The sequence below is a fragment of the Pteropus medius genome, unplaced genomic scaffold (assembly GCF_902729225.1).
Source record: "Pteropus medius unplaced genomic scaffold, Ma_sr-lr_union100, whole genome shotgun sequence".
In the NCBI taxonomy this organism is placed as follows: domain Eukaryota; kingdom Metazoa; phylum Chordata; class Mammalia; order Chiroptera; family Pteropodidae; genus Pteropus; species Pteropus medius.
Window position 1 is genome coordinate 62,428,282 of NW_024349800.1, and position 14,532 is coordinate 62,442,813.

The following is a 14,532-nucleotide window of genomic DNA, read 5'->3' on the forward strand; positions in this document are numbered from 1 at the left end:
CCACCAGCCAAGCTGTACCAAAGAGCACTGCTGTGATGGCCTAACCAACAGACCAGAGGTCCCAAAGAACTCAAGGAAATGCAGATAAAATTCTTCCTGAAAATAGAAAGTTACATTGTCAATCAGGTCTCTGGCTGACCTCATCATTCTTTCAAGTAATGTTTTCATAGTCATGTGAGGAAATACAGAAGAGCACTAGTGAGAAGTTATGCAACCTAGTTCTAGTTCTAGTTCTAGTGCTATTACTTACTGGCTATGTGACCTTGGGCAAGTCACTTTACCTCCCCTCTATAGTCTCAGTTTCTTCATCTGTAAAATGAAGATAAAACCACTTGTTTTGTCTACCTCACATTGTGATTGAGGATCAAATGAGATTACATGAATATGCTTTGTAAACTATGAAATACTGTATGTAAAGGTAAAGTAATAGTACTTATTACATTTTAATTAGGTCTTTATAATTGCCTATTTGATGAGAAGTGCCCCATGCAGAATGTGCTTTGTAATATACAGACTCAAAAATGGGTGCTATAAATATACACTGGTCTTTTTCACTAGGGTTGTTTAAAAAAGGGAAATTCTCAATTTCTTCAGAATATATTACTTAAAAATGTGATGTCATCCAAATCTACCAACTGATAGAATTAATATTCTCCTTATATGTCTTGTATAATTATAGTCCGATCTGTTGATACCTTTATACAGAGAAGTCTTGAATTCAAGGAACAGCATGCTAAAACATCAACAACAACAACAAACTATATAGTTACAATTTGTTGTAAAGGAAATAAAATGAAGATAAAAGGCATCTTATGCAGTGAAATTGTGTCACAGTTCCTCAAATAGTTACCTTTTGCCTGAGATATCTGTAGGACAGGGCCCTAGTCCTGTAAAGTACTTTAAAGAAGCTGTCTTGCTAGACATGAAAAGGACAGGGAGGTTGGTGACTAGGCTGTGCTCATTTTCAGAACTAGGATTTGAACAGGAAGGTCTGCTAGGAGCTGCCAAACAGCTTTGGTGGAGAAGTCCATATGGCCTAAGGGAGGCTTGCTAGTTCTTGATGCCAAGCCAGAGTGTAGAGAACAGCTTAACTCAGCCAACCAGTTCAGAGATTTTCAGTTCTTCCTGTGAGTTGGTCAGCTCTCCTCTCGTCTAGTAAATGATTGAACAGCAGAAAAACAGTGAGATGTGGAGAATTATATCTACCGGGACTTTAGAGATGCTGGCAGTGCTCTATGCTCAAAAGATGCACTCTACTTCAATAGCCTAGCTGCAGAAAGTTTACATGCAGAACAGAGATGTGGGCAAGAAGTGAATGTGATTGGTTTTGACTAGCCCAAAGCACCCAGATTCCAGCACTTGTGTCAGATGGCCTTTATTAGAAATGTTACAAGAGATGACGACATGGAGGAGTCCTGTCAGTGGAATCTCTGGTTAACAGGATGGTTGTCCTTTAGGGCCGCAGGCGTGTTTTGCTAACCTCCACTTTTCTTCCTGATTTGCTTTGCTTTCCGGGGTTTGAGGATGGAATAGTTTGCATACACTGTATACTGATCAGACAGGAAAGGCACGTAAAATGCCCGCAGCAGCTTTGAAGATCTGAAAAGGGAGGGGAAAAAAAGACAGGATTTTATCATTTGAGAGAATTTACTAACAGTACTGAAAATGATTAAAGGAAATAAGCTAAGTGCTACAGTGAGGATTATATTTTATGTAAGCAGCACAGAAAAGTCTGTAGTTTAGCTACTAGATCATTATAAAGGACTTCATCAAAACCAAACACCTTGTTACCCGCACCAAAAAGACAGTCTCCCTATCAAGCCACAGTACATACTTCAAAATAGCTCTAGGTCTTCACTTTGCATTAGAATATACCATAAACAAGTTCCAGGCCAATCAAAGGACTGCTATTACTGAAATAAATTCTTAATACCCAATGGTTTCTACATCTAAGAAACTAGAGATGCCAAATGCTGAAATGATCCTGAGTCCAACTCTAAATTCTCCTACAAGAAGTAAAGAAATCTATGCTTTAGGCTTCCTGTGAGTAGTGTTTCAGCAATTTGTTAGTCAAAGAGAGTCTTACACACAAGCTCATGTCGTGAATGTCCCTGGGAGGTTATTTATATATATATATATATATATGTAATAACATATATATATGTTATTAAAATATAGGAACAGCTGATATCCAAAATATATAAAGAACTCTTTCAGCTAACCAACAAAAACAAACAATCCAGTTAAAAAAAGGGGCAGAAGACCTGAACAGATACTTCTCCAAAGGAAAAATACAGATGGCCAATAGACATTTGAAAAGATGCTCAAGGTCACTAATCATCAAAGAAATGCAAATTAAAACCACAATGAGCTATTACCTCATTCCTGTCAAAATGGCTATCATCAATAAATCAAAGAATAAGTGTTGGCAAGGATGCAGAGAAAAAGGAACCCTCATACATTGTTGATAGGATTGCAAATTGATACAGCCACTATGGAAAACACTCTGGAGGTTTCTCAAAAAATTAAAAATGGATATGCCTTTTGACCCAACAATTGCACTTCTGGGTATTTATCCAAAGAAAACCAAAACAATAATTCATAAAGATCTGTGCACCCCAATATTTATGGCAGCACAATTTACAACAGCCAGGATATGGAAACAACCTAAAAGCCCATCAACAGACTGGATAAAGAAGTTATGGTTCATATATATAATGGAATATTACTCAGCCATGAAAAAAAAATGAAATCCTACTTTTCCCAACAACATGGATGGACCTAGAAGTTATTATGCTGAGTGAAATAAGCCAGACAAAGATCAATACCATATGATTTTACTTATATGTGGAATCTAAGGAACAAAAAGAACAAACTAATCAAAAACAGACTCACAAATACAGAAGACAATTTGGTGATGGAGATGAGGGGAGGGAGCTTGGGGAGGGCTGGGAGAATGGGGTGAAGGGTTAAAGAAGTACGAATTAGTAGTTGATAGATGGTCACGGGGATGGGGACAGGGAATGCAGTTAGCATTAATGTAATGGCTAGGTGGAGAGCCGGAGGGGAGAAAAAGCAATTAGGGGGATTGTTTTATAAACTATATAAATGTCTAACCAATGTACTCTATACTTGAAACTAATAAAATAAAATTTAAAAAAGTATATAGGAACAGCTGGAAACCTGATTTCTTATTATGAGTTTCTGAAGAATATGAAAAATACTTCACATTTATCGAACACTTAGCATTGAACAAGCACTGGGAAAAGTGCTTACACTTTTAAAGATATTATTCAATTCATCTAATAACCCCAGGAGGAAAGTGATGTTATTATCTCTATTTTATAGATGGGAAACTGAGGCTTACATAGATTAAGTAAATTGCTCAGGGTCACGCAGTAGGTGACAGAGCCCTCATTTAAATCCAGATTTGCGTCTAAATTCTGTACTCAACTATTATGGTTATGCTACATCCCAGGAACAGGCTAACAGGCTTCATCACTTCCTTAAAAAAGTGGCAGTGGTGGTTTCAAATTCTATATCAAATATTACTGCTTGACTGTGATTTCTGAATCTAAAAATCAAAAGTTGGCCTAGTTACTGCCACCCTAAATGAGGTAGCTGAAGGGTGTTCATTGCCAGTCCCTTTCCAGATTCTAAACTTGTAAATGTCATATCAACGTGGCATTTGTACTGGCAGCCTACCCCTGGGTTTGGCAGACTCCTGCAATGCCTGCACACAATGATATCGTGCTTGGCATACACACCTCTTAGAGATCCTTCCCAATTGAGACACTGGCAGCGCTCTGTGCTCAACAGAGATGCACTTCACTTAAAAAGCTAACAGCTCAAGGGCTTTGATAGAGAAAAGAGGCTTAGAAAAGAGACACACAAAATAAAGCAGGGTTCTCGCAAACAAGAGAAACAGGAGGAAGAAGCACCCGCCTCCATTAAAAAGAAGTTAATGTATTCTTTCTGTCCATGCTGTTCAGATAAGGGGAAGGTCAGAACAGAAAGCTGTAAGCCAGAGCAAACTCCTGCAAGCTTAAATGTGGTAAAGAAATGCTAAAACTAATGGTCATTTCCATTCCAGTTGACTCTGCAATAGAACTCCATTAATATAGTCAGCATATACTCCCAATCAGCTCAGTCCTTGGTATAACATTAGGCCAACTGGGCCCAAATTAAGTTTTTAACTTTCTTTTTGGAACAATTCGTTACTTTTTGGAAGGGTTGTTATTTCATAATTTTATTCTTTTTGAGTCTAAAGAACAAAGAGAAATTATGTTTATTTTAAAAAATAGAATAAAACTCATTCTATCTTGTAATTACTACATAGATCCATTGTAATCTTTTATAAATTTAAGCTATATATAGGTTCTCAGTGGTCTTATTTTTTTCTGTATCTTGGATTATTTACAACTATACTTTTTTGTATAAAAAAAGACTAAAATAATACAGAAAAGGAATAATAAGGGAAAGAAAAAGGAAAATGATGAAATTGCCAAAAAATAATACAAAAGTGAAATAATCACTATTATATTATCCTTCGATTTTCTTACAGCATTTCCCAAAGTATTACATCATCTTTAAATAAGGTATAAAAGACTGGAGACTATCTTCATAGGCTGCTTTTAGCTTTCATTGAACACAGTTGAGAATTCAGAATTTTTACGTTTTCTGTCCATAATGGCAATGAGAAGAAAATTGAAAGACAGTTCACAATTATTGGACAAAATAGATGAATGCAAAGAGACAAATAGCAGAACTTGAGACTCTAATGATGATGATAAAATTGATCATTTAAGTAAAATTTCAGACTGTGTGTCTTCAGATGATAATATATTAGATGAATTTCCTCAAACTCAAGAACTGATGAGTGAACAATATGTTTCTAAGAACAAAAAGGAAATAAGGCATTCTCATTCAGTCAGTCCTTTAACAGGAAAGAATTCATCATGCAATATTTTGCAACACGAACCTATACCATCCTCTTATGCTAAAAGGGAATATAACCATATTCTTTCACCTTTTACGTCTGTGTGTCAAAATTTATTAGATACAGTTCATAAGCGGACAAATGCTAAAGACAGGTTCCATATACAAAAGTGACTGGAAGGATATAGATGACAAAGAAAAAAAATTCAATGGATTGATCACTTTAATTGGTGTTTATAAAACTAAAAATAAAAACGTTCAAATTACAGAGCAAAAAAGATAGCTGTCCTCTCTTTGACAAAATTATAAATCATTAAAGCTTTCAAAAAATTCTTCAAATTTTGCACTTTGATGACATAGGTGCAAGAACAACTGGCAGTAATAAGCTAGAACCTATTAGAGATAGATCTGAAGTAAGGAATCAGTATTTTCAAGATGGGTACATTCCAGGTTCATGCATAACAGCTGACGAGCAGTTAGCTGCACTCAGAGGTGTCCATTTCAAAACCAGAAGAACACGAAATAAAGACTTGGGGTTGCTACATCTAAATTATTATTAAAATTTCAAATGAAGTGATTTTTACACTATCTTTTTATCTTTATTTTATAAAATATTTTAAAAATATAAAAAACAAAAAGTGTCTATTGGGCCAAGTCAGTAAACAGTGATGACTCTTCTTCCCAGTATGCTGATAGATCATGCCAAAAAGTTCTAAAAGATATTTCAGAACACCATCTTGGGCTTCTTCATGGTACATAGCATCAGCAAAAATACTGACTGCCCTGAAATAGAAGAAGGGCCACCATACATTATTGTTGAATGAAAAAGGCAAGCTGAAAAAAGGTAAAAAGATAAAGGAGATTGGGACAAAATATTTACAACATATGTAACACAGGATTAATATCTAGACTGTATAAAGTGTTCCTGTAATCAATAAGACAAACAACTCAAAAAAAAATGACAAAGGATATGAACAGAGAAAAGGAAGGTAAATGGCCAATAAACATATGAAATAATGTCCACTATTCCCAGTAATCAGGAAAATTACATCTAGATATAATTTTTCAATACTCAGGTTTGGAAAAGTTAAAAGGTCTGATAGTATCAAATACTGGTGAGAAATCAGGGAACAAATATTGCCATTGAAAGTGGAAAATTGCACAGACACAGGCAATTTTAGCAATATCAATTAAAAATTATGCAGTCTCTATGATATAGCAGAGGATTTTTATTTTGTACTTTACACCATAGTGCTTATTTTTTTACAACCTACTTTGCTTTCCATTTGTTACAATAAAAAATTCCAAACATATAAAAAAGTAGGTGAAATATCTAATTATAATTATTTTTTAAAACCAGTAGACAAATTTTTAAGTGAAGGAAATCTCAAATCCTTAAAATAAACAAACAACAAACCCTATGTGTTTACTATGTGCAAGGCTTTGTATGCTGGCCCTGAAGACACAAATGTCTCTGTTCTCAAAGAGCTAATAATCCAGTCCGGAAAAACAGAATATGAATAATATGTAACCATAATTTAATACCAAATACTAAATAGCTGATACAGAAGTTCAAAGTGATAATGTACACATTCAAAACAGAGGATACTGAGGATTGCATAGGTTTGGAAGAAGCATTTACTATTATTTTACCTATCCAACATTCCAAGGTACGCTAAGCAAGAAGAGCAACTTGCCCTTCTAACCAAATCCACAGGCATCTTAGATTAAATGCTCTCTGTTCACTCAGCAGCAACTAGAGAACCACTGGAATAAAATCCAAATTCTTTCTCATGGCCTACAAGGTCCTAGGAGATTTAGCCCTTGCTTACTTGTCCCACCGCCATTTTCCTCCTTGCCCACTACTCTGTCCATACCAGCCTCCTTTCAGTTCCTCAAAGTTACAAGTTCTTTCCTACTCTAGGGCCTTTGCATATGCTTTCCCTGTCAGGAACACTCTTCCATCTCATTTTTTATTACTAAATCAATTCTACTTTTTATTCCTTATCCTAAAAATTACCCTTGAGAGGTCTTTCAACCATCCTAGGAAACCCCAGCTTTCCATTTCAATTAAACTCAGTGTATTCTGTGTTTCTTCATTATACTTCATAATTGGTAATTATATATTTATTTGTTGGTTAACTTACTGATTGTCTGCCCCCCACCGCCCAATCCCCACATTTCTTGGACCAAGTCTGTTTTATTTACCAATAGCATAGTGTCTGGCACATAGTAAGTGCTGAAAAACGAATACTGGGTGGATAGAAATGGATGGATGGTTGGAAGGGAGGGAAGGAAGAAAGCAGGGAAGAAAGGAAAAACTGATGAAGAGAGCAAGGGAGTAATTTTATACAAATGATATCTGAATTTAATTCAATTCAGTTCAACCACAGGTGTCTGAACACCTTGTCAAGCAGTGTTAAGTACCAGATATACAATGATAGACAGAGAGGGGTCCTACTCTCAATGAGGAATTCAAAGTCCAACTGAATGCGTGGTTTGGAATAACCACCTTGGTAAGGACAAACATGGGTCTGACTTGGATACATCAAGAGATGCAAGGAGCATCCTGACTCTGTCATGCTTCCTCAGTGTACAATCATAAGAAATTCAGCATCAAATTCTAGATAATGTGTTCAGGAAGCAAGGAGGCATTCCCAGTTAACCCCGAACACAAAACTATATAAAAGGTGGGGACTAAATGTAAGAAGAAGCTAAGAAGAATCTATGTATCATCGGAGCTTGGTACTGGAAAAATCCTTATTAGAAGATGAACCTCCTCTTCTCCTAGAGATTTGCTTGTGATCTTGAATAGCATTATCCTTTTTTAATATCTAAAGCCACTAATTTCTTCTAGAAGATGAAATGAGGAAACAGTCAATATACATACCACTGAGCTGGGATGGGGAGAGTCTGATTTTTTTTTTTAAAACCAAAAGAACAAGTTGAGTTGAATTCTTCATTTCTAACACTACAGCTGCTATTCTAGGTTAATTTCTTTACCATCAATAGCTTTATTGTGTTAAACATGACTAGGGCCTTTTAAAATGTAATATTGTATTATTACTGGAAAAAGGAAAATCAAATTGGTTATTTGCCTTTGAAAAGAGCAGTTAAGCACTGGAATAACATGTGTATGCACACATTTATACACATGGAATCACAAATTAGACTGAATCACAAATTAGAACAAAACTAATGCCTATTAAAACTCATACAACAATGTCTGCCATAATGTGAAATGCCAAAGTATTGCCCTAGAGAAGCACAGGCGGTGTAATTTAGAGGGACTTGAAATATGTGCCTCTATCATGGAAAATGAAATACTTCCTCTCCCAGTGAGCAAGTCACTCAAGCGATTCAAGGATGAAACAGAACTGGACAAAGCAATTGCCTGAATAGCATAATTAGCTGACTGCTCAGAATGTTTTCTAATTCAATTACCAGCCCTATTTATCAGGGTTAGGGAGCATTCTGCTGTGGAGATTTAAATCTGCTCTTGCTGACGTCAATGGAAGGCAGGCTGCCAGTCCCTGATGTCGCCAGTTCAGCAGGCACAAATGGAAATGCTGGGTCAATTTTTCATTTTAAAAAGAAAACGTCAGAGTACTCAAGTTTTCTTTTGTTTTTATCCATCAATCCATCCATTCGTCCATTCATCCATCTATTCAAATATTAATATTCCTGTAAACCTGTAGTCTAAGCTGATTGCCAGTTCTCTCTTTTTTAAACTAGTTCCCTCTCTCTCTCTCTCTTGCACTTAGTTCACATTTCAGCTGACAGACTTTCTACAACCTTCAGCACAAAATTGGACTTTCATGGCAATCTTCAGTTCTGACAAGAATATCAGAATTCCCTCAAGATTTAATCTTAGCCATAGTCAAATTATAGTACCATATCAAGCAATTTAAGAACAGCTCAAAAAGCTGGCATGCAGCAAAAATGTGACTGTCCTTCAATATTCTTTAGCCAGAAGAGGGGTGAGGGATGCTACTCCAACGGTCAATAAGTAATACACAGGTGACATTCATAACACAAAAGAGAAATGGACATAGGAGTTACATGCTATATGTTATACTCTAATGGAATATCAGTCCCCTAAAGACAGAGCTTTACCTGTCTAACTGCTATATCTCCAACTTTTAGAGCAGTCACACGAAAATTGCTCAAGAAACAATCTGTGAATGAATGAATGACTATGCTTTAACTCTTAAATCAGAGTATTAGTTTACCTCCCTCACTTCTGGTGATATTCATCATCCACAAGGAAAAGGAAATATCAAAAATAACATGAAGCTCTTCTTCCTCTTCTCCCCTCCCCTCAAATTCAGTCCTAAAGCCATCAGAGCAAAGTAGGAGTCTACAGCATATGGTGGGGGGAGGGGGAAACTGCAGTGGACTATGAGATGTTAGATCACAAGTGACATGTGGAGGGCATCTCTATTAGCAAAGAAAATATTAATGCAAAAGGTCAAGCAACCTCCAGGTTTCAGTTTACACAGAATTTGCTCAATCACCATTACCCATGTGACCAAAATGACACTTTATTTTTGGCAGGCATGCCCAACAGACCCTTGACATTTGATTGACACAGTTCTGACTATTTGGTAGCAATGTCCAAAGATGCATACTGTGTAATGATTTGGAAGTTTGCTGAGGCACAAAGTGGAATCACAGCACTGCACAACTGGTTTACGACTGAATCACTTTACTGATTCATGGCCCTGGATCAATCACCTGACAACAACCTCTTGACCAGCCACCTTTAGCCAAAATTCACGAGGGAATTGAGAAAGAACTGCTGTTAGGCAACTGGCTGTTTTCTGACCTTCAGTCCCACCAAGGCTGCTTGGGAAATGCTCTTCACGTGTTTTTATTTTCCCCATCTGATAGCTACTTGGACATGAAGGTATAATATGCTCCGCCACCATTCCTGTGGAGAAGACACTGAACAGTGTTCAAGGTATTTGCCTCTGTTCTTTGGGCCCTCACTTGGGCTATGACTCTATGTGACAAATTATAGGTAGCATGGGAGGCCACTTCTGGTAGATGATTCTGGTAAGCTCTACAGAGGTGAAATAAACAATGAGTATAACTTTAAAGTAACTCGACAATCTTTATTTTACTAAATAAGGACATCAGAGGTTTCTGAAGAAATCTTTATTTTACTTTTTTTTTTCTTTTTCATTTTACCCTGGCATAAATTCAGTTTTGAGAATGTGAAATACATCAGATAATCAATAAATATTTTTTGAGACCTGACTACGTGCCAGGAGTTGTCGAGAATCAACAAGAGATGTGGTTCAAAGTCTCACAGAACTTAAAACAAAGACCTGTGATGATGCCAGCTGCTTGGTCTAAGCAAGCTAAAAGCAGTGGCAGTCCTAAAGCACTGTATAAACTCTTCAAAACCGAGAGTCTCTGTAGCGTGGACTTGGAGCACAGATGGTCTGTACATAGTCTCTTTCTACAGAACTAATTTTACAACAATGGAAAACAGACTCTCTGAGCTTCAGAAAAACAAAAAAGGTTTATTATTCTTAAAATGTCAGCAGATCTCAATGACTAAGCAGTGGAAGAATACAATGAGCAAAAACATCAATGTGTTTTGAAGCCGAATCTAGCCTGGGGTAGCTCTGCCAGATGAAGGGTCCCAGGAAAGTATCTGGCGAAAAGGAAAAAAAGAAAAGGCCCAAAACTGATAAAGAAACAAAAAGGATATGAGAATAATGAACTGAGAAAGAATTAAAAAGTGGAGAAACTCTGATTTCTTCTTTCTTACTGAATACAGTCAGTATTCTTGGCACAGGTAAAGGAGCTGGAGACACAACCGTGATTGATGTGTAGTGAAAGACAAGAGCACTTCAATTACTGGTTAGGAGGGTGAACTAATTCTACCCTAAGGAGTTGAATACCATCTGAAGCATGTCAAACTATTGGCCTGCAACCAAATTCTGCCATGGGGTATAGTCTCCCTTTCCACCTGGGTAGTAAGAAGCTACAGATGGAAACAGCTTGCTGGACTATTTCGTGTGCCATATGTCCTTCATGAGAAATCTTTAAAAAGAAAAATTTCAAAAATTATCCAATTTGAATAAAGAATGACATCAAAAGAGCTGTGATGGTTTTAAAACATGTCCATAAATTCTCTGATGCTCCTCCCATCACCAGGAAAAGTCTAATTCCTCTCCCCTCAAACAGGGGCTATTTGAGTGGCTAGCGAGGCAGGAACGTTACTGTGTGAACCCAAGGCTAGGTAATAAAATATATATAGCTCTTGAGATACTAGCTCCTGGAAGCCAGCCATCATGCTGTGAGGAAGCTCAGACCACAAGGAGAAACCACATGCAGGTGTTTTGGCTGAGAGCCCCAGCTGAGATCTAGTGAACAGATAGACATGTGAAAAGCCTTTGAGATGCCTCCAATCCCATCTACCATCTGATGGCCAATACATAAGAAACCTGAGTAGCTGAAGAACTACCTATCTGAGGCCAGTCAACCCCCAGAACCATGAGAGAAAATAATAAATGATTGTTGTTTTATATCACTAACTTTGGGATGATTTGTTATACAGCAATAATTAGAACAAGAGCTCCCAACTAATTTGCCCTTTACAGTGATTACTCTAATGGTTTTCTTATCATCTTCCAGAAATAAATAGTTCTGCTTATGCTGGGTTTGGGGCTGGGGACACAATGGCTGCTAGCAGCCAAACTACCATGAAGACCAAAATGGATACAGGTGCGAAAGACTCTTTAGGCCTCGTAGCTGCTAGATTCACTTCTTTGGAAGCTAAAAGTAGAGTCACAGTCTCAGTAAAAAAAATTTCACAGCAGCTAAAGCTCAGTGGCCACTGAAGATCCTGTGTTGGGCACTGAAAGAACACGAGCAGCTGATGCTATCAGCTCAGTCCCCAGCTTATTTCTGTCCTCTGACTAGAAAAAGTCCTTCTCCAACCATACCAGCCAAAGGTGTTAACTTCTAAGTCCTTATTTGTATCTACTCTTATAAATTTTCAGGACTTTGAAATCCCGCCCTATTTAAATCTGCCCAAATTATCTCAAGTCCCTAATCAGGCAAGCGTAAAATTCAGTTAGATGAGGATCATCTGCTCCAAAACAGGGAAGAATAAAATCTCACAATCCAAAAACCAAAGGTGAAAGCAAAGCGAGCAAGACAAAAGGGACCTATAATGAAGGAGGACGGAGTGGGTGGAAAGCGGCTGTGCAAAGCAGTGACAGTGCCTCCCAACTTGTTTCCAAAGCTACAAACGGGCCCTGTTGCTCAGGAGGCCAATTCAACTTCCTGGAGAGGCATTTCCCACCAGACTCCCACAGCCAAACATTCTATCCACACTTAGAAAGGAACCCACCATTGAGCTAGTAATTTATTGCAACACTCTCTCCTTCACTCCTCTCTAGGGGCTCTAAGAGTAGGCACTTAATCCACCCACTTTTCGAACTATTTTATACAAGTAGCAATTATATCATCCTTCAAAGAAAGAAAGAAGTTTTTTCTTATTTTAGAAAGTATACGTAATATGAGATGGCCATAGGGTGATAAATGTGTTTGGTTTAAAAAGTAATATTGTTAACTAGTATAGACCCCATATCCTGGGAATTTGATAAACCTTTGTAAAATTAGTTGGACACAGACATGTCAAACTCAGGGAGTAGAGGCTGCAGCTATGGTACCAGGTATGTGCAAGGCGTGACTAGAAAATGGTTATTAAGATTTCTATGCCTGTACCCTCTCTCAAACTAATGGGATCTGGGGCCTCTAGTACTCTGATAAAACAGAGAAGAAGCCTAAGAAAAGAATGGATGAACATCTGGGCTGTTGCTCTTCCAGATAGGCTAACAACATTTAGCCCTATTTAGTGAATCCTCCTCCAGTCGTCCAACAGTAAAGACCTTGCTTATCCTCCAACAATTTCAACAGAAAAGAACCTCTTCACATATTCATAGATATTCAGAATTCCTCAATTTGCACCAGTCACAATAATGTTCTAATAATCTTCCCTCTTGAGTTGAGTCTCTACTGACATACACACTCAGAGTATGATTTTTTTAAGTGCCAGTACTGTCATCAAACTATACTGATTGCTTCCCTTTTAGATAGCAGAGACCCAATCTCAGGAATGAATCTGTAATAAAAAAAAATGACCAAGGAATGCCAGCAAATGAAATCAAGTAAATAAACAATGAGCAAATCCACATGGTAAACATGGACTATGGGTCAAAGGAACTCTATTTACATGCACCATTCTCCTGTCCTGCTTTTTGGGACAAGCCCCTGTATTCTAATCATATTAAATCAGGATGACTACATATCTCAATTTCTCCAGGGCAGGGCCATTTGACTTTCGAAAGCATTCTGGTTTAGATGATATACTATAGATCACTTTACCTAAAGGCAAATTTAGATCAGCCAAAGAGGTAAATCAAACTTTTCTTTATTGACCTTCAGGCCCCTCATTAAACAGATTTCTTTTTACCTTTCAACTTGTGCTCATGATTTCTCCTCCTTGAATTAAGGAGATTGTACTCTTTTTACCACTGGTACAAATCCTTTTCTTTTAAGCCTCAGCTCAAGCACCACCTCCTTCAGGAAGCCTTCTCAGTATACTCTAACCTCCAGATCTCTCCTTTCTTTGACCTTCTAGCACATAACTTGGTACCTCCTGAGGTTTTAATACTCTTTTCAAGTTGTTTTCATATGTGTAACTACCAAAGTTGTAAGTTATTCAAGGGCAAAATCTGTATCTAATTACTTCTTTTATACCCCTCCCATATTCTAGCTCTGTGACAAGGCCATAATAGCTATTCAATAAATATTTTCCTATTTCCAAACCAGCTGGCTTGTGGACATAACAAGAAGACTGTGGGTACCTCCCGCTGCTGATTCCTTTTCTCACGGCACCCAGTACTTTTCCTTTAAAGTACTTGACACAGTTCTAATTATATATTGATTTTTTGTTTAATATTTTTATTAACATTATTAATAAACATCATTTAATATTTTTATTACCATTATTTTATTAAACATATTTTAATGTTTGTTTTTGTTTAATATCAGCCTCCTCATTATATTGGAAGGTCCAAGAGGACAGGGGGTTTGTGGGTACTACTCATCTCTATATACCTAAGTTCTATCACAGTACCTGGCAGTGTTCAAAAAATATCTGCTGAATGGATGTCAGATGGACAGACAGATGGATAATGGGAAAAAGAAAAAATGATCTCAAAGTGAACTATAAAGAAAGCGGATTTAAATTTTAGAGACTTACACATATGAGAAATTAACCTGCTTACATTTCTAAAAAGGTCATGAGGTGGTATGTCACAGGCTTATTAAAACCTCCTCAGAGAGAGCTAGTTTAGCTAGGCCTGCATCCCCATCCAATCTAGGATCTAAAACAAGTGATCATTGCATGTGGAGGATACCATTATTTCTCCTTCTTATATAAATTGCTAAAACATAAAAACCTTGTTTCAAGAGGACGGAGGGAATGTAACAGCCCTAGTGAATAGGCTCAGAGGCATTCAAGGACCAAGCTCCCAAGAGCATCTCATGTACCACCTCAGAGTGACA

The 14,532-nt window shown here is 37.3% G+C and overlaps 1 protein-coding gene across 4 annotated transcripts in view; it reads right to left on the reverse strand.

Moving 5' to 3' along the window:
- Nucleotides 1-1,359: 1,359 nt before the first annotated feature.
- Nucleotides 1,360-14,532, reverse strand: part of ALG9 (ALG9 alpha-1,2-mannosyltransferase) — a 77,902-nt gene continuing 64,729 nt past the window's right edge. For all 4 annotated transcript variants that reach the window (XM_039887883.1, XM_039887881.1, XM_039887880.1 and 1 more), the window contains exon 15: nt 1,360-1,599. In XM_039887883.1, coding sequence (XP_039743817.1) covers nt 1,476-1,599 — 124 coding nt within the window. In that variant the 3' untranslated portion in view covers nt 1,360-1,475. The remainder of the gene's footprint in view (nt 1,600-14,532) is intronic.